Source organism: Apteryx mantelli, chromosome 2, assembly GCF_036417845.1.
Source record: "Apteryx mantelli isolate bAptMan1 chromosome 2, bAptMan1.hap1, whole genome shotgun sequence".
NCBI lineage: Eukaryota > Metazoa > Chordata > Aves > Apterygiformes > Apterygidae > Apteryx > Apteryx mantelli.
The window spans coordinates 172,650,722-172,669,032 of NC_089979.1; the positions used below are offsets into that span (position 1 = coordinate 172,650,722).

Here is an 18,311-nt window from a genome sequence, read left to right on the forward strand (position 1 = left end):
ATCCCCTGCCCAGGGTGCATGTGGGTTCCCCATCCCGTGCACGTGGGGTCCCCATCTCCTGCCTGGGGTGTGTGTGGGGTCCCTATTCCCTGCCCGGGGTGCACGTGGGGTCCCCATCCCCTGCCTGGGGTGTGTGTGGGTTCCCCATCCCCTGCCCAGGGTGCACATGGGGTCCCCATCTCCTGCCCGGGGTCTGTGTGGGGTCCCCATCCCCTGGCCAGGCTCTGCATAGGGTCCCCATTCCCTGCCTGGGGTGCACGTGGGGTCCCCATTCCCTGCCTGGGGTCTGCGTGGGGTCCCCATTCCCTGCCTGGGGTGCACATGGGATCCCCATCCCCTGCCTAGGGTGCACGTGGGATCCCAATCCCCTGCCCGGGGTGCAAGTGGGGTCTCTATTCCCTGCCTGGGGTGTGCATGGGGTCCCCATTCACTGCCCAGGGTGCACGTGGGGTCCCCATTGCCCACCTGGGGTGCACGTGGGGTCCCCATCTCCTGCCCAGAGTCTGTGTGGGTTCCCCATCCCCTGCCCAGGGTGCAGGTGGGGTCCCCATCTCCTGCCCGGGGTCTGCGTGGGGTCCCCATCCCCTGCCCAGGCTCTGCATAGGGTCCCCATCCCCTGCCTGGGGTGCACGTGGGGTCCCCATCCCCTGTCCAGGGGGCCGTGGGGCCGGGCCAGGCTGGGTCGGGGGGGCCGTGGGGCACCAGGGCTCTCTGCTGCCCGCGCCGCCTCCGGCCCCAGTGCACGGCGCCTGGGCGGCCTGGGGCGCCTGGTCCCACTGCGACGCCGAGTGCCGGGGGGGCGTGCGGAGCCGCGCGCGGAGCTGCGCCGACCCCCCGCCCAAGAACGGGGGCCAGCCCTGCCCGGGGGACGCCGTGCAGAGCCAGCCCTGCAACCTGCAGCCCTGCGGGGACGCCCGAGGTACGGCCGCAGCCCGGTGCCGGCGGCGCGGACACGGCCAGCTGCACCGCGCCGGCCACGGTGCACGGGGATGGGGGGTCCCGGCATGCACGGGGGGGTGGTCGGGGCGCTGGGGTCCCCGGACCCGCAGCAGCCCAGCTCTGCCTCCCCTCCAGACTGCGGCCCCGAGATGGTGTTCGTGCAAGCGGGCGACTGCGAGCGGGGCCTGGTGTCCCCGTGCGCCCAGGCCTGCGGGGACCTGAGCACCGCGCGGAGCTGCCGGAGCCCCTGCGAGGAGGGTGAGTGGCCCGGCCGGGATGCGGCGGCGGCGGGGTGCTCCCCCAAACCCGGGTGCATGCACGCCCCGCTCTCTGCATGGACACGCACCCCATCCCAAGCCGTCAGCTCTGGATATGGGGGTCTCCGAGCATGGGGACGTCACCCGAGCGGGTGGCCGGGGATGCTCATGCCCCGTGGCACGCTGACGGCGCGCTCCGGGCAGGCTGCCGGTGCCCGCCGGGGCTCTTCCTGCAGGAGGGCGGCTGCGTGAACGTCAGCCAGTGCCACTGCCACGTGGGCCGCGAGCGCCGCCTCCCCGGCGAGATGTTCCTCCGCGACGGCTGCAGCCGGTGGTGAGCGCGCCCGGGCCGGCGGACGCCCCTTGCCACGGCTCTGCCGGCACCGGCCCTGGGCTCCGCCGCATCCCTCCCTGGGGCTCGGGTCGCGGGCGCCAAGCCCTGGCCTGGCACCAGGTGCTGAGCCTGGCTTTGCACCCGCAGCGTGTGCCTGGACGGGGCGGTGACGTGCGAGGACGCGGCCTGTGCCGTCGACTGCGGCTGGTCGGCGTGGTCGGCGTGGACGGCGTGCGACCGCAGCTGCGGCGCCGGCATGCAGCAGCGGTTCAGGTGCGGGGCGGCAGCCGGGGCGGCGCGGCCGGGGCCGCTGGCCAAGACGGGGCGGCGACGCTGCGCCTTCCCCGCAGGTCCCCCTCCAACCCCGCGGCGGCCCACGGCGGAGCCCCGTGCGACGGGGACGCCCAGGAGGTGCGCGAGTGCCACGCGCCCTGCGACGCCGGTACGTGCATGCCGCGCCGCAGCACCCGGGGCTCCGTCCTGCCCGGGGCTTTGGAGCATCTCTTGCAGCAGGGTGGCACCGGGCCCGGGCTGAGCGGAGGGGACGTGCGGGCGCCCGGGTGCCCGCCGCGGTCCCTGGAGCACCGTGCCTCCGTGTCCCCCCCCCCCCGGCAGAGCCCGCCAGCCACTGGAGCACTTGGACATCCTGGTCCCCTTGCTCCAAAACCTGCTTCCATGACGTGGACCGGGTCGGCGTGAGGAAGCGCTTCCGGCACTGCGGCGGCGGCAGCGCGGAGCCCGCGGACACCGGAGCCTGCCCGGGGCCGGCGGTGCAGGAGGAGCTGTGCGACACGCCGCCCTGCCTGGGTAAGGTCTGCAGCGGGCAGCGCGGGGCGGGCAGCCGTGCATCCCTGCAGGATGCATCCCTACGTGCATCCCTATGGAGCTGCAGCACAGATGGGGAGGGCGACCGGGGCTGCAGCTGGGCATCCCCAGGAGACAAGCGCAACCCTGCCGCGATTTGGGAGGGGAGGCACCATCCACGCCTGCAAGACCCGCCCCGGGGCTGGGGATCGCTGCGGCTTGCGGCGGGGTCCAAGCCCTCCGGCCAAGCCGTCCCGCTTCCCCTCTCTGGCAGTGGGAGGCGTCTGGACGCCCTGGACAGCCTGGTCCGAGTGCTCGGCTCCCTGCGACGCCGGCGTGCAGACGCGCAACCGCTCCTGCTCCCGCCCGACCTACGGGGGCCCCGGGTGCGCGGGACCCCTCGTCCAGACCCGCGACTGCAACACGCAGCCCTGCAAAGGTGGGCGGGCGCCGTGCCCGTCGCGGGGACGCTGCCCCGGCCGGGCGCCCCTCGCTGGGCACAGCGCCCACCCACCGCCCCGGCGGCCCCTCTCCTTGCAGCGCTCTGCCCCGGCAACATGGTCTACCGCACGGCGGAGGAGTGCCGGCGCGGCGGGGGCGCCTGCCCGCGCCTCTGCCTGGACCAGGGCGCCGGCGTGGAGTGCGCGACCCACTGCTACGAGGGCTGCTACTGCCCCGACGGCCTCTTCCTGCAGAACGACACCTGCGTGCCGCGCAGCCAGTGCCTCTGCTACCACCGCGGCGCCCTGTACCAGCCCGGCGACACCGCTGCCCTCGACGCCTGCAACAACTGGTGCGGGGGCTCCTGGGGTGCAGGGGGCTCCTGGGGTGCAGAGGATCCCGGGGTGCAGGGGCTCCCGGGGCTCAGGGGGTTCCTGGAGTGCAGGGTGCTCACAGGGCTCAGGGGGCTCCCGGGGCGCAAGGGGCTCCCAAGGCACAGGGTATCCCAGGGCACAGGGTATCCCGGGACACAGAGGGCTCCCAGGGCTCAGGGGGTTCCTGGGGCGCAGGGGGCTCCCAGGGCTCAGGGGTCTCCCAGGGTGCAAGGGGCTCCCAAGACACAGGGTATCCCAGGGCACAGGGGGATCCCAGGGCTCAGGGGGCTCCTGGGGCACAGGGGGCTCCCGGGGCACAGGGGATCCCAGGGTGCAGGTGGTCCCAGGGCACAGGGGTTCCCGGGGCACAGGGGGATCCCAGGGCACGGGGGCTCCCGGGCCAGGGCTGCCGGCGGCCCTGGGGAGCCCCAGCCCCGCTCATCCAGCCTCACCCCCTTCCCTTGCAGCACCTGCACGTCTGGGGAGATGGTGTGCGGCACGGAGCCGTGCCCAGGTAACGCCGCGTCCCGCATGGGTAGAGCTTAGGCGTGACGAGAGGGTAGATCGCCGGAGCATGAGTTTTTCCAAGCCCGTCTGCAGCTGGAGGGAACGACTCCCCCCCGTGCCCGGGAGGGGAAGGATGCCAGGGATAGGGCAAGGTTCCCGGCTTTCCCTGCAGCCCCCCAGCGCCCCCGTCCCTGGTGCGAGGCAGAGCCGGGTTGCAAGGCTGGCGCCCAGCCCAGGCGCGGGGTGCCAGGGTGCCCGGGTGCCCGGCGGGGCCGAGGGCCGCAGCGAGGTGCCGGCGCCTCTCCGCAGTGCACTGCGGCTGGAGCAGCTGGACGGCGTGGAGCGCCTGCAGCCGCAGCTGCAACGTGGGCACGCGGCGGCGGTACCGCGCCGGCACCGCTCCGCCGGCCGCCTTCGGGGGCCGCGACTGCCAGGGCCCCGGCGTGGAGATGGAGTTCTGCAGCCTGCAGCCCTGCCGCGGTGAGCCGGCCCGGCGCTGCGCCCCGGGGAGGGGGGAACCTGCTGGGCCCGGGGCGCTGGGGACCCCCAGGGGGGCTCCAGGGACCTGGCAGCGCCCGGAGCCCCCTCCTGCCGTGTGCGCAGGCGCCGGAGCCGAGTGGGGACCCTGGTCGGAGTGCTCGGTGCCCTGCGGGGGCGGCTACAGGAACCGCACGCGGACCGGCTCCCTCCCCGGCGGCCTCGAGTTCAGCACCTGCAACCTCACGCCCTGCCCCGGTGAGCCCCTCCGTCCGTCCGTCCATCCGTCCGTCCAAGCAGCTTCCAGCCCCCCCGGGCACATGAGCCCCCTCCAGTGTGAGCCTGCATGCCCCAAGCGTGCAGCCCTGGGGGGGGGGTTGCAACCCGCTGCCCCCTCTCCGGCTCCCCAGGTGAAGCGCCGGGCGTCTGCCCGGCCGGGAAGGTGTGGAAGGAGTGTGCCGACGTCCCGGGCTCGTGCGCCGAGCTGAGCACGGCCCCCGCCGCCAACGGGACCTGCCGCGCCGGCTGCTACTGCCCCCCGGGCGCCGTGCTGCTGGTGAGCAGGGGGCCGGCGTCTCTGCCACGGCGTTGCGGGGGGGGCAGCAGGCCCGACGCCACCAGGATGGGCTGGCTCGCCCGCGTCCGACTCCCGTCTGCTCCTGCAGAATGACGAGTGCGTGGCCGAGACGGAGTGCCCTTGCGCCGCCGGCGGCGAGCTCTACCTCCCCGGAGCCGCCGTGCCCCGGGGCTGTGAGAACTGGTGAGTGCCGGCGCTGCGGGACCCCCGCCCCGGCCGCCCTCCCCTGCCCGCCTCCGACCGGCTGCCGGCTCCCCCCTCTCCCAGCTCCTGCGTCGCCGGACGGATCGCCAACTGCTCCCGGGCGGCTTGCGGCGACGGTAAGCCCTGCGCAGCGGCGTCGCGGACCGGCCCCGGGCTGGCGGCAGCCCCTCAGCCTCTCCCCCCCCCGGTCCCCGAAGGTCCCCTGCTTCCTGCTGCCCCCGGGGCTGGGGGTCTTGGTGCCCGTGGCTGGGTCGTGCCGACGTGCTGCGTGGGGGGTGTCTCGTCCCAGCTCGGCCCCGGGGCAGCGAGGGAATGGGATCCCCCCGAAATGAGGGACCAGCTCCGAAATGAGGGAGCAGCCCCAAAATCAGGGACCAGCCCCAAAGCAAGGGAGCAGCTCCAAAGCAAGGGAGCAACCCCAAAGTGAGGGATCCCCCCAAAATGAGGGACCAGCTCTGAAATGAGGGGGCAGCCCCAAAGCGAGGGAGCAGCCCCAAAGTGAGGGATCCCCCCAAAATGAGGGACCAGCTCTGAAATGAGGGAGCAGTCCCAAAGCGAGGGACCAGTCCCAAAGCGAGGGAGCAGCCCCAAAATGAGGGACCAGCTCCGAAATGAGGGAGCAGCTCCAAAGTGAGGGAGCAGCCCCAAAATGAGGGACCAGTTCTGAAATGAGGGAGCAGCCCCAAAGCGAGGGAGCAGCCCCAAAATGAGGGACCAGCCCCGAAATGAGGGAGCAGCCCCAAAGCAAGGGAGCAACCCCAAAGTGAGGGATCCCCCCGAAATGAGGGACCAGCTCTGAAATGAGGGAGCAGTCCCAAAGCAAGGGAGCAGCCCCAAAATGAGGGACCCCCGTGCCTTCCCCCAGAAACGCAGCCTCGCCTGGGCCAGGGGCGTCCATCGGCCAGTCCCTGGGCTGCTGGGGGGGGGGGGGGCGCGGGGGTGCCTGGCGCCAGCCTGATCCCCGCTGTGCTTCCCGGGGCAGCGAGCGGGCTCTGGTCCGCCTGGACCCCCTGGAGCGAGTGCTCGGCCTCGTGCGGGCTGGGCCTGCAGCGCCGCTACCGCTTCTGCACGGCCGCCCCTCGCCCGGGAGCCGGGCCGCCCTGCGCGGAGCCGGGGCCGCAGCCGGACGAGCGTCCCTGCATCCTTGAGCCCTGCTCCCGTGAGTGCCGCGAGCCCGCGCCGGGGGGGGGGGGGGGGGCTGCGGGCGCTGCATGCAGGCACGTGCATCGTCCGCCGTGCTTGCAGCGCGCCCCCGGCTGCCACAGCGCCGGCGGCGGCGGCTGCTGAGGGTTCCCGGCCTCGTGCAGGACCCGGCGGCTGGGGCGCCTGGAGCCCCTGGAGCGGGTGCAGCCGGAGCTGCGGGCAGGGCGTGCGGAGCCGCAGCAGATCCTGCAGCAACCCCGCGCCCCAGGGTCGGGGCGACTTCTGCGAGGGGGCCCCGGCGCAGGTGGAGGTTTGCAACCCCCAGGAGTGCCCGGGTGAGCCGCCGCGGGGGCGGAGGTGGGACGGGGCACGGCGACCCCCCCCCCCCCCGTGCGCGCGCCCTGACGCCTCCTCCGCCGTCCCCCGCAGCCCCGGATTGCGCCGCCGTCGAGGGCTCCGTGTACAGCCGCTGCGGCCCCTCCTGTCCCCGCTCCTGCGACGACATCGCGGTGAGCGGGTCCCGCCGGCGTCGCCGTCCCCCCCCCGGTGCCGTCCCCGCGCTCACCCTGCCCTCCGCCCTCAGCACTGCGCCTGGCGCTGCGAGCCCGGCTGCTACTGCCCCGGGGGGAAGGTGCTGGACCCGCGCGGGCCGGCGTGCGTGGCCCCGAGCAACTGCACCTGCCTGGACCTGCTCGCGGGGCGGCGCTACCTGCCCGGGGACACCGTCGCCCGCGGGGACGGCTGCAACAACTGGTCGGCAGGGACGGGGACGGGGACAGGGACAGGGATGGGGATGGGGATGGGGATGGGGATGGGGACAGGGATGGGGATGGGGACGAGGACGGGCATGGGCATGGGGACGGGGACGGGGACAGGCTTGGGGATGGGGACGGGCGTGGGCATGGGCACAGGGATGGGGTTGGGGATGGACATGGGCATGGGGATGGAGATGGGGACAGGGATGGGGACGGGGATGGGGACGGGGATGGGGACGGGGATGGGGATGGTCATGGGGATGGGATGTGGATGAGGATGGGCATAGGCATGGGGATGGGGATGAGGACGGGGATGGGGATGGGAGCAGGGACGGGGATGGGGATGAGGATGGGGACAGGGATGGGGACGGGGACAGGGACGGGGACAAGGACAGGGATGGGGACGGAGATGCTTACAGGGACCGGCATGGGGATGGGGATGGGGACAGGGATAGGGATGGGGATGGGGACGGGGACGGGGACAGGCTTGGGGATGGGGATGGGCATGGGCATGGGAATGGGGATGGGGATGGGGATGAGGACAGGGATGGGGACGGGGATGGGGGCAGGGACAGGGATGGGGATGAGGATGGAGAAAGGGATGGGGATGGGGTTGGAGATGGAGATGGGGATGGGGACAGGGATGGGGATGGGGACAGGGACAGGAATGGGGACAGGGATGGGGATGGACATGCGTACGGGGATGGGCATGGGGACAGGGATGGGCATGGGGACGGTCTGCGGGAGCACGCCGGGTCCTGGCTCTGCAGGAGCGCTGCCTGCTCCGTCCCTCTCCGGCGGGTCCTCACCCCTTTGCTTTGCGTCCCCAGCACCTGCACCCAGGGCAAGATGCTCTGCACCAGCCTGCCCTGCCCCGGTGAGTGCCCGGGGGCAGCCGGGGCAGGAGCACGGCGGCGGTGACCCCGTGCCGGGACGGGGTGCGGGAGGGCACTGCTGTCCCCGCCGCGCGGCGGGTGCCACCTTACCCCGGCTCTCCCCAGTGCCCGGCGCCTGGTGCGACTGGTCCCCGTGGACGCCCTGCTCGCGGACGTGCGGCGGCGAGGCCACCAGCCGCTACCGCTCCTGCTCCTGCCCCCGGCCCCAGCGGGGCGGCGAGGCGTGCGCCGGGGAGCAGGAGCGGCACGGGGACGTCGGGCTGCAGCGCCAGCGCAAGGACTGCGCCGCCACCGCCGCCTGCCCCGGTAGGTGCGCGCCCGCCGGCCGGCGGCAGCCGCGCGGGGCGCCGTGCCCTCCCCGCGCGCCACGTCTCAGCGCCCCGTCTCGCTCCCGCTCGCAGTGGACGGGGCTTGGAGCTCCTGGGGTCCCTGGTCGCCCTGCGAGGGCTGCGCGGGGCGGGCGGCGCGCGTCCGGCACTGCGCCAACCCCGCCGCCCGCTTCGGGGGCCTGCCGTGCGCCGGGGAAGCCCGCCAGAGCCGGCCCTGCCCGCGGGGGAGCGGCGCCTGCGAAGGTGAGCGGCCGTCCCCGTCCTTGTCCCCGTCCCCGTCCCCGTCCCGCCGGGGCAGCGCTCGGTCCCCGCCAGCTTTGCAAACCGGCGCAGCCCCGGAGCGCTGCGACGGTGCCAGCTCCGAGCGCCTCCGCGGTGCGGCGGCACGGCCCCGAGCACGGACGCCGGCGCTCTGTTCCCCCCCACACCCCTCCAGACTGCGGCGGGGGCCTGGTGTCGCTGGCCTGCGGCAAGCCCTGTCCCCGCTCCTGCGAGGACCTGCGCGAGGACACGGCGTGCCTGGAGAGCCCGCGGTGCCAGCCCGCCTGCGGCTGCCCGCCGGGGCTGCTCCTCCAGGACGGTGCCTGCGTGAGCCCGGACCGCTGCCGCTGCGAGTACCGCAACAGCTCGCTGGGCGATGCCTCGCCGGGTGACACCTTGCCGGGTGACACCTTGCCGGGTGACACCTCGCCGGGTGACACCTCGCTGGGTGAGTGCCAGCGGCTGCAGCGCTCAGGTGCCCGGGGAGCCCCCTTCGAGGCGGACGGGGTGCACCCAGTGCCGGCCCCGCGGCGCAGCCCCGGTGTGTGGGGGGGTCCGGCACCCCGTGGGGGTCACGCTGGGACCCACAGGCACTGCGTGCCAGACGGGGGGCCAGGGCGGGCTGGGGGGGGGGGGGCGGTGTGCAAGGGGCGGCGGGGCCGGTGCTGCGTGCTGCAAGGGGCTGGAGGAAGGGGAGGCGCGCGGAGGGCGGGAGGCTCCGGGTGTCCCCCGCGGTGCACGGCGCTGTGCGGGCTGGGGGCGACGCGCGTGTCCCCGCAGGGTCCCCCTGGGCGGCCAACGCCTCGGCCGGTGCCGGGCCGGTGCCGTGGGAATTCCTGCAGCCCGGCGAGAGCGTGCACGGCCCCTGCCAGAACTGGTGAGCACCCTCGGTCCCCCCCACCCCCCCTCCCCGGGACCACCAGCCGCGGGCGCCCGCGGGAAAGGCCTGGCCCCGGCACCCAGCACCGCGGCGCAGGACCCCCGGCTTTGCGTGATGCTGCCCCCCACCCTTCCCCGCAGTACGTGCGAGGCCGGGCAGCTGCGGTGCCGCGCAGCGCCCGGGTGCCGCGCGGACGGCGCCTGGAGCCCCTGGGGGCCGTGGGGGCCCTGCGCCCCCGACTGCCGCGCCGGCACCCAGCTCCGCTTCCGCGAGTGCAGCAACCCGGCGCCCCAGGGCGGGGGCCGGGGCTGCCGCGGGCCGAGCCAGCACCAGCGCGCCTGCCCCACGGAGGACGCCTGCCCGGGTGAGGGGACGCCGTGCGCCGCTGGGGGGGTGCGGCGAGGGGCCACGCTGCGCAGCGTGCTGCCCTGAGGGGCCGTGCAGGGCCACGAGGTGCCATGTGGGGCACTGCGGTGCCAGGCGGTGCAGTGTGGTGCAGTGCAGTGCAGTGCCGTGCCTTGCCATGCAGTGCAGTGTGGTGCTGCGTGGTGCAATGCTGGGCAGTGCGGTGCCATGCAGTGCGGTGCAATGTGGTGCAATGCAGAGCAGTGCCGTGCAGTGCCATGCAGTGCAGTGTGGTGCTGCGTAGTGCAGTGCGGTGCAGTGTGGTGCAATGCAGAGCAGTGCAGTGCCATGCAGTGCAGTGCGGTGTGGTGCTGCGTGGTGCAATGCAATGTAGTGCAGTGTCGTGCAGTGCAGTGCGGTGCAATGCAGTGCAGAGATGCCGCGCAATGCCATGTGGTGCCATGTGGTGCTGCATGGCACAGTGCGGTGCTGTGTGATGCTGTGCAAAGCAGCATGGTGCCGTGTGGTGCCGTGCAGTGCACTGTGCTGCTGTGCAGTGTAACGTAGTGCCATACGGTGGCATACGGTACTGTGCAGTGTAGTGTGGTGCTACGTGGTGCAGCGCGGTGCAATGCCATGCAGGGCAGCGTGGTGCAGTGCAGTACAATGCAGCGCAGTGCAATGCAATGCCGTGCAGGGCAGCATGGTGCAGTGCAGTACAATGCAGCGCAGTGCAATGCAATGCCGTGCAGGGCATTGTGGTGCAGTGCAGTGCACTGTGGTGCCTCGTGGTGCGGCGTGGGCGATCCTGCTGGGGCACAGCACATCCAGCCCCATCCCTTTCCCAAGAGGGGCGCCGGGGTTGGCGCTGGTGCTGGTGCCTGCAGCACACGTGAAATCAGGGCTCGCCCCGCGCGAGGCTCCGCGCAGCACCGGCGGGAGCCGCTGGCCCGCGGGTGCGAGCCCCGCTCTCCTTGCCCCCGCGCCCCGCAGAGGAGGAGCCGTGGGGCGAGTGGTCGCCGTGGGGGCCGTGCAGCGTCTCCTGCGGCGGGGGAGAGCAGATGCGCAGCCGGGCCTGCAGGCAGCCCGAGTGCCCGGGGCTGCCCGTGCAGAGCAGGACCTGCAACACCCAGGTGTGCCGCGGTGAGTAGCGGCTCCGGAAGCGATGCCGAAGGGGTCCCTGCATGGGATCCTGCAAAGCGCCGCTGCATCCACGCGGGGTGGCTGGTGCGGGGGGCCGGGATGGCGGGACGTCGCGCCCGGCCCCCCCCCCCGGCTCACGGGTGCCGTGTCCCGCGGCGCAGAGGCGGGCTGCCCGGCGGGGCGGCTGTACCGCGAGTGCCTGCGGGGCGAGGGCTGCCCCTACAGCTGCGCGCAGCTGGTGGGGCGCGTGGGCTGCTTCGCGCAGCGCTGCGAGGAGGGCTGCCACTGCCCCGCCGGCACCTTCCAGCACCGCGGCGCCTGCCTCCAGGTGAGCGGCGCCCCGGGGCCCCGCGCCGCCGCGCAGCCCGATGGCGTGGTGGCACGGGGAGCCCGCGCGGCGCGGCACCGCGGACCTGCCCGCTGGGGGACTGGAGCACTGCTGTGGGTGCTGCTTGGGGTGTGGGTGCTGCCTGGGAATGTGGGTGGTGCATGGGGCTGCAGGTGCTGTGTGGGGATGTGGGTGCTGTGTGGGCTATGGGTGCTGCCTGGGCTGTGGGTGCTGTGTGGGGCTGTGGGTGCTACCTGGATTGTGGGTGCTGCATGGGGCTGTGGGTGCTGCTGGGGCTGTGGGTGCTGCATGGGGCTGTGGGTGCTGCCTGGGCTGTGGGTGCTGCCTGGGGCTGTGGGTGCTGCTTGGGGCTGTGGGTGCTGCATGGGGCTGTGGGTGCTGCTGGGGCTGTGGGTGCTGCATGGGGCTGTGGGTGCTGCCTGGGCTGTGGGTGCTGCTTGGGGCTGTGGGTGCTGCTGGGGCTGTGGGTGCTGCCTGGGCTGTGGGTGCTGCTTGGGGCTGTGGGTGCTGCTGGGGCTGTGGGTGCTACCCGGGCTGTGGGTGCTGCCTGGATTGTGGGTGCTGCCGGGGCTGTGGGTGCTGCCTGGATGTGGGTGCTGCCTGGGCTGTGGGTGCTGCGTGGGGCTGTGGGTGCTACCCGGGCTGTGGGTGCTGCTTGGGCTGTGGGTGGTGCATGGGGCTGTGGGTGGTGCATGGGGCTGTGGGTGCTGCGGGGGCTGTGGGTGCTACCCGGGCTGTGGGTGCTACCCGGGCTGTGGGTGCTGTGTGGGATGCGGGTGCTGCCGGGGCTGTGGGTGCTGTGTGGGGCTGTGGGTGCTGCTGGGGCTGTGGGTGCTGCGTGGGATGTGGGTGCTACCCGGGCTGTGGGTGCTGTGTGGGATGCGGGTGCTGCCTGGGCTGTGGGTGCCCCACCATATGGCGGGTGCTGCTTGGGGCCGTGGGTGCCCCCCGCGCCGCGGGTGCTGCTTGGGGCATTGGGTGCCCCCCATGCGGCGGGTTCTGCCCGGGGCCGTGGGTGCCCCCCGTGCCGTGGGTGCTGCTTGGGGCATTGGGTGCCCCCCATGCGGTGGGTGCTGCCCGGGGCCGCGGGCGCCCCCCGCGCCGCGGTGGCTGCTCGGGGCGGCGGGCGCCCCCCGGTGCCGGGGAGCCGCGGTCGCGCGTGCTGTCGCCGCGCGCAGGAGTGCCCCTGCCTGCTCACCGACGAGCTCCTGCGGGAGCTGCGCGGCGACGGCGACGGCGACGGCGACAGCGACAGCGCCGAGCCCGGCGCCCCGCCGACCCCCCCGGACGCCGCGGGGCGGGAGGTGCCGCACGGCAGCACGCTCAGCTCCGCCTGCACCAACTGGTGAGCGGCCCCGCACCCCCCCCCCCCCAAAACCCGCGCCCCCCCCCCCGTCCCGGTGCCCACCGGCGCCTCTCGCCCGCAGCACGTGCGCGCACGGGCGGCTGCGCTGCGCCGAGCCCCGCTGCCCGCGGCACGGCGGCTTCGCGCCCTGGGGGCCCTGGGGCCGCTGCTCGCGCAGCTGCGGCGGGCCGGGGCGGCAGAGCCGCACGCGGGGCTGCAGCCGACCGGAGCCCGCCCGCGGCGGCCGCGACTGCGCCGGGCCCCGCACCGACGCCAGGGACTGCTGGGCCCCCGAGTGCGCAGGTGGGTGCGCAGCGCCCCGCGCCCCTGCGCCCCGCTGCGGGGGGGACCCGCGCCCCGCGTCCCTGCGCCCTGCTATGGGGGGGACCCGCGTCCTGCCCCCTGCGCCCCCGCTATGGGGGAGACCCACGTCCCAGCCCCTGCGCCCCGCTGCGGGGGGGACCCGCGTCCCGCGTCCCTGCGCCCTGCTATGGGGGGGACCCACGTCCCGCGTCCCTGCGCCCCGCTGCGGGGGGGACCCACGTCCCGTGTCCCTGCGCCCCGCTATGGGGGAGACCCGCGTCCCAGCCCCTGTGCCCCGCTGCGGGGGGGACCCGCGCCCCGCGTCCCTGCGCCCTGCTATGGGGGGGACCCACGTCCCAGCCCCTGCGCCCCGCTGCGGGGGGGACCCGCGCCCCGCGTCCCTGCGCCCTGCTATGGGGGAGACCCGCGTCCCGCGCCCCTGCGCCCCGCTGCGGGGGGGACCCGCGTCCCAGCCCCTGCGCCCCGCTGCGGGGGGGACCCGCGCCCCGCGTCCCTGCGCCCTGCTATGGGGGAGACCCACGTCCCGCGTCCCTGCGCCCCGCTATGGGGGGGACCCGCGCCCCGTGTCCCTGCGCCCTGCTATGGGGGGGACCCGCGTCCCGCGTCCCTGCGCCCTGCTATGGGGGAGACCCACGTCCCGTGTCCCTGCGCCCTGCTATGGGGGAGACCCACGTCCCGTGTCCCTGCGCCCCGCTATGGGGGAGACCCGCGTCCCAGCCCCTGCGCCCCGCTGCGGGGGGGACCCGCGTCCCGCGTCCCTGCGCCCTGCTATGGGGGGGACCCACGTCCCAGCCCCTGCGCCCCGCTATGGGGGGGACCCACGTCCCGCCCCCTGTGCCCCGCTATGGGGGAGACCCACATCCCGGCCCCTGCACCCTGCCGTGGGGCTGACCCGCGTCCCACCCCCTGCACCCCGCTATGGGGGAGACCCACGTCCCACCCCCTGCGCCCTGCTATGGGGGGGACCCACATTCCAGCCCCTGCACCCCACCGGGGGGCTGACCCCCATCCTGTCCCCTGCGCCCCGCTGTGGGTCTGACCCCCATCCCCATCCCCTCTGCCCCGCCATGGGTCTGACCCCCATCCCGTCCCCTCCACCCTGCCATGGGTTTAAGCCCCCATCCCCTCTGCCCTGCCATGCGTCTGAGCCCCCATCCCTTGCCCTCTGCCCCACCATGGGGCTGACCCCCATCCCGCCCCCTCTGCCCCACCATGGGTCTGACCCACATTGTGTCCCCTCTGTCCTGCCACGGGTTTGGGCCCCCATCCCCTCTGCCCTGCCATGGGTCTGACCCCCATCCCACCCCCTGTCCCCTGCTGGGGGGCTGACCCACCTCCCATCCCATCTGCCCTGCCTTGGGTCTGACCCCCATCCCCTCTGCCCCGCCATGGGTCTGACCCCCATCCCACCCCCTCCACCCCAATGGGGCCGTGGGTCTGACCCCCATCCCCATCCCCTCTGCCCCGCCATGGGTCTGACCCCCATCCCGCCCCCTCCACCCTGCCATGGGTTTGGGCCCCCATCCCCTCTGCTCCACCATGGGTCTGAGCCTCATCCTGCCCCCTGCACCCCACTGGGGGGCTGACCCACATCCCACCCCCTCCACCCTGCTGTGGGTCAGAGCTCTCATCCCTGTCCCCTCCGCCCTGTCACGGGTCTGGCCTCCATCCCGTCCCCTCCACCCTGCCATGGGACCCACATCCCGTCCCCTCTGCCCCGCCGTGGGTCTGACCCCCATCCCGCCCCCCTCTGTCCCGGCCCCGCTGGCCCAGCCCAGGGCGTGGGAGCGGTGTGGGGCGGTGCAGGGACGTCACCCCCCCCACCCCCCCCCGCGTGCTGTGCCCTCCGCAGCGGTGGCCGTCCCCACGGAGGAGCCGGGCCCCCGGCCAGGCGCCGCGGAGGGCTTCGGCCCCTGGTCCCCCTGGAGCCCCTGCTCCCAGACCTGCACCCGGCCCCAGCTGCCGGCCACCAAGACCCGCAGCCGCCTCTGCGCCGCGGCGGCCAACTGCACCGGCGACGCCGTCCAGGAGCTGCCCTGCAACCTGCCCCACTGCGCCGGTGAGGGCTGCGCCTGCCCCACGGCAAGGGGGGGCTGCGATGGTCCCACCTGCCCCGCTGCATGGGGGGGTCTGGGGACTGCCTGCCCCACTGCCCGGGGGGGTCTGGGACCGTCCCTCCTGCCCCATTGCCGGGGGGCTGGAGCACCGGCCCTGCCCCACGGCGCCGTGTCCCCGCAGCCGCGGCGCCGTGCCGGGGCGAGGAGTGCGCCGGCGTGAACTGCTCGTGGACGCCGTGGGGGCCGTGGGGCGCCTGCTCCCGCAGCTGCGGCGGGGGGCTGCAGCAGCGCCTGCGCGCCTACACCCCCCCCGGGCCGGGGGGCCGCTGGTGCGAGGCCATGCTCAGCGCCCACGTCCAGCGCCGCCGCTGCAACCCGCAGCCCTGCCGAGGTGGGGGTTGGCGCGCGGGGGTGGGGGGGGGCCGCGGGCCGGGTTCGCCCCCTCCCCGCAACAACACCCCCCCTCGATCCCGGCCGGCCGTAACCCTCCCTGTGCTTCCCGGCGGCAGTGGACGGCGCCTGGTCCAAGTGGAGCCCCTGGTCGCGGTGCGACCGGACGTGCGGGGGGGGCCGCGCCGTCCGCACGCGCTCCTGCACCGGCCCCCCGCCCAAGAACGGAGGGCAGCGCTGCCGGGGCGAGCGGCACCGCGTGCGCGTCTGCAACGCCCGGCCCTGCGGTACGGCCGCCGCGAAGGGGGCGCGGGGTGGGGGTGGGGGGGAGAGACGCGCCCGGTGCTGAGCACGGGCCGACTCGTGCCGTCTCCCAGGGGAGGGCTGCCCACCCCCCATGGCCCCCGTGGCCTGCGCCAACCGCTGCCCGCGCCGCTGCTGGGACCTGCAGGAGGGCATCGCCTGCCAGGACGAGGAGCCCTGCGAGCCGGGCTGCCGCTGCCCCGCCGGTGAGCGCTGCAAACGCTCGCGCAGAGCTGCGTGCGCACTGCAAACGCATGGAGCTGTGTGTGCGCTGCAAACTCAGTCACACGCAGAGCTGTGCATGCACTGAAAGCGCATGGAGCTGTGCATGTGCTGCAGTCACGCAGAGCTGTGCATGCACTGAAAGTGCATGGAGCTGTGTGTGTGCTGCAAACTCAGTCACACGCAGAGCTGTGCATGCACTGAAAGCGCATGGAGCTGTGTGTGTGCTGCAAACACAGTCACATGCAGAGCTGTGCATGCACTGAAAGCGCATGGAGCTGTGCGTGCGCTGCAAACACAGTCACATGCAGAGCTGTGCATGCACTGCAAACATGCATGGAGCTGTGCGTGCGCTGCAAACTCAGTCACACGCAGAGCTGTGCATGCACTGAAAGCGCATGGAGCTGTGCATGTGCTGCAGTCACACGCAGAGCTGTGCATGCACTGAAAGTGCATGGAGCTGTGCGTGCACTGCAAATGCATGGAGCTGTGCGTGCACTGCAAATGCAGTCACCTGCAAAGCTGTGTACGCACTGCAAACACAGTCACACGCAGAGCTGTGCATGCACTGCAAACGTGCATGGAGCTGTGCGTGCACTGCAAACGCAGTCACATGCAGAGCTGTGCATGCACTGAAAGCGCATGGAGCTGTGCGTGCACTGCAAATGCATGGAGCTGTGCGTGCACTGCAAACATGCATGGAGCTGTGCGTGCACTGCAAATGCAGTCACCTGCAAAGCTGTGTACGCACTGCAAACACAGTCACACGCAGAGCTGTGCATGCACTGCAAACATGCATGGAGCTGTGCGTGCACTGCAAACGCAGTCACATGCAGAGCTGTGCATGCACTGAAAGCGCATGGAGCTGTGCGTGCACTGCAAATGCATGGAGCTGTGCGTGCACTGCAAACATGCATGGAGCTGTGCGTGCACTGCAAATGCAGTCACCTGCAAAGCTGTGTACGCACTGCAAACACAGTCACACGCAGAGCTGTGCATGCACTGCAAACATGCATGGAGCTGTGCGTGCACTGCAAACGCAGTCACATGCAGAGCTGTGCATGCACTGAAAGCGCATGGAGCTGTGCGTGCACTGCAAACATGCATGGAGCTGTGCGTGCACTGCAAATGCAGTCACCTGCAAAGCTGTGCACGCACTGCAAACACAGTCACACGCAGAGCTGTGCATGCACTGCAAACATGCATGGAGCTGTGCGTGCACTGCAAACGCAGTCACATGCAGAGCTGTGCATGCACTGAAAGCGCATGGAACTGTGCGTGTGCTGCAAACATGCATGGAGCTGTGCATGCACTGCAAATGCAGTCACACACAGAGCTGTGCATGCCCTGCAGAGACGCGCTCCCCGCAGAGCTGTGCAGGCATTGCAATGCGTGCCCAGTGGGGTCCCCACCCCGCTCAGAGCCTGGGGGCAAAGCATGATGCCGCGTCCCCCCGCAGGGACCCTGGAGCAGGACAGCGGCTGCGTCTCCCCCGCGCACTGCGAGTGCACGGACGCGCAGGGCCACGGCTGGGCGCCGGGCAGCCAGTTCCACGACGGCTGCAACAACTGCACGTGCGCCGAGGGACGGCTGCTCTGCACCAACCGCACCTGCCCGCCCCAGCAGTGCGACTGGAGCCCCTGGTCCAGCTGGTCCCAGTGCAGCGTCACCTGCGGGGACGGCCAGCAGACGCGCTTCAGGTGGGCCGCCGGCCAGGGCTGCGCCGACCCTGCCGCGGGGCGGCTCGGGGCCGGGAGCCCCGCGGGGTGCCCACGCTCGCCGCCCCCTTCCCTCCCGCGCAGGGCACCCACGTCGGGCTCGGGGGCCGTCGAGTGCCGCGCGGAGCAGCAGGAGAGCCGAGGCTGCGCCGCGGGGCTCTGCCCGCCGCTGTGCCCCCACGGCGCCGGGGAGAGGCGCCTGGGCGACACGTGGCTGCAGGGCGACTGCCAGCAATGGTCAGTGCCGGCGCGGCGCGGCGCGAAGGGGGGGCGCGGGTGGGTGCTGCATTGCTGCGCCGGGGCAGCGGGGCCGCGGGCACCCGCCTGCCCCTCACCCGCCGGCCCCGTCCCTTCCCGCAGCACCTGCACCCCGGAGGGTCCCTTCTGCCGGGACGTCGCCTGTGCCGCTGGTGAGTGCCGCCTCTCCCGCGCCCCGGCGCCCGTGGCGGAGCGGCCGGACTGACCCCGGTGCCCGCCCCGCAGTGCCGGGAGGCTGGACGCCCTGGTCGCCCTGGTCCGACTGCCCCGCCGCCTGCGGGCGGCACCGCCAGATCCGCACCCGCGCCTGCATCGACCCCGCGCCGCGCCACAACGGCTCCGACTGCGCCGGGCCCGACACCCAGGCCCGCGACTGCGCCGCCCGGCCCTGCCCCGGTGAGGAGCCGGGGGCCGGGCGCAGCCGCGCCGAGCAGCGCGCGAGCGAGACGGTAGCGCCGGGGCGAGCGGCGCCGGGGTCCCCCCAGGCTGGCACTGCGGACCCGTCCCCACCCCTGCTCCCAACCCGTTGCTTTACTCGCCCGGTGCGTGGGGGCTGAGCCCTGCACCTGGCTGCGATTATGCTGGAAACGAGCAAGTTTGAGGATATTGGGTTGCAAAAGCCTCTTTGCAGCCCTGAAACTGCTGGGGATGCTGAGGGGTGGCGGGTGCTGAAGGGCGT

At 73.5% G+C, this 18,311-nt stretch overlaps 1 protein-coding gene across 1 annotated transcript in view; it reads left to right on the plus strand.

Annotated features, from left to right (window-relative positions):
* The window catches only part of LOC136991357 (SCO-spondin-like), a 47,653-nt gene that overhangs the window by 21,714 nt on the left and 7,628 nt on the right, over positions 1-18,311 (plus strand). The window contains exons 51-84 of the mRNA XM_067292237.1: positions 740-919; positions 1,075-1,197; positions 1,401-1,530; positions 1,678-1,803; positions 1,881-1,972; positions 2,146-2,337; positions 2,609-2,773; positions 2,875-3,127; positions 3,617-3,663; positions 3,966-4,133; positions 4,260-4,391; positions 4,544-4,689; positions 4,799-4,893; positions 4,978-5,030; positions 5,897-6,073; positions 6,487-6,566; positions 6,641-6,810; positions 7,643-7,689; positions 7,814-8,014; positions 8,110-8,280; positions 8,474-8,671; positions 9,079-9,175; positions 9,319-9,542; positions 10,517-10,666; positions 10,828-10,994; positions 12,194-12,360; positions 12,443-12,663; positions 14,537-14,743; positions 14,923-15,132; positions 15,251-15,418; positions 15,509-15,640; positions 17,116-17,356; positions 17,459-17,611; positions 17,735-17,784. Of these exons, the coding sequence (XP_067148338.1) occupies positions 740-919; positions 1,075-1,197; positions 1,401-1,530; positions 1,678-1,803; positions 1,881-1,972; positions 2,146-2,337; positions 2,609-2,773; positions 2,875-3,127; positions 3,617-3,663; positions 3,966-4,133; positions 4,260-4,391; positions 4,544-4,689; positions 4,799-4,893; positions 4,978-5,030; positions 5,897-6,073; positions 6,487-6,566; positions 6,641-6,810; positions 7,643-7,689; positions 7,814-8,014; positions 8,110-8,280; positions 8,474-8,671; positions 9,079-9,175; positions 9,319-9,542; positions 10,517-10,666; positions 10,828-10,994; positions 12,194-12,360; positions 12,443-12,663; positions 14,537-14,743; positions 14,923-15,132; positions 15,251-15,418; positions 15,509-15,640; positions 17,116-17,356; positions 17,459-17,611; positions 17,735-17,784 (5,133 nt within the window). The remainder of the gene's footprint in view (positions 1-739; positions 920-1,074; positions 1,198-1,400; positions 1,531-1,677; positions 1,804-1,880; positions 1,973-2,145; positions 2,338-2,608; positions 2,774-2,874; positions 3,128-3,616; positions 3,664-3,965; positions 4,134-4,259; positions 4,392-4,543; positions 4,690-4,798; positions 4,894-4,977; positions 5,031-5,896; positions 6,074-6,486; positions 6,567-6,640; positions 6,811-7,642; positions 7,690-7,813; positions 8,015-8,109; positions 8,281-8,473; positions 8,672-9,078; positions 9,176-9,318; positions 9,543-10,516; positions 10,667-10,827; positions 10,995-12,193; positions 12,361-12,442; positions 12,664-14,536; positions 14,744-14,922; positions 15,133-15,250; positions 15,419-15,508; positions 15,641-17,115; positions 17,357-17,458; positions 17,612-17,734; positions 17,785-18,311) is intronic.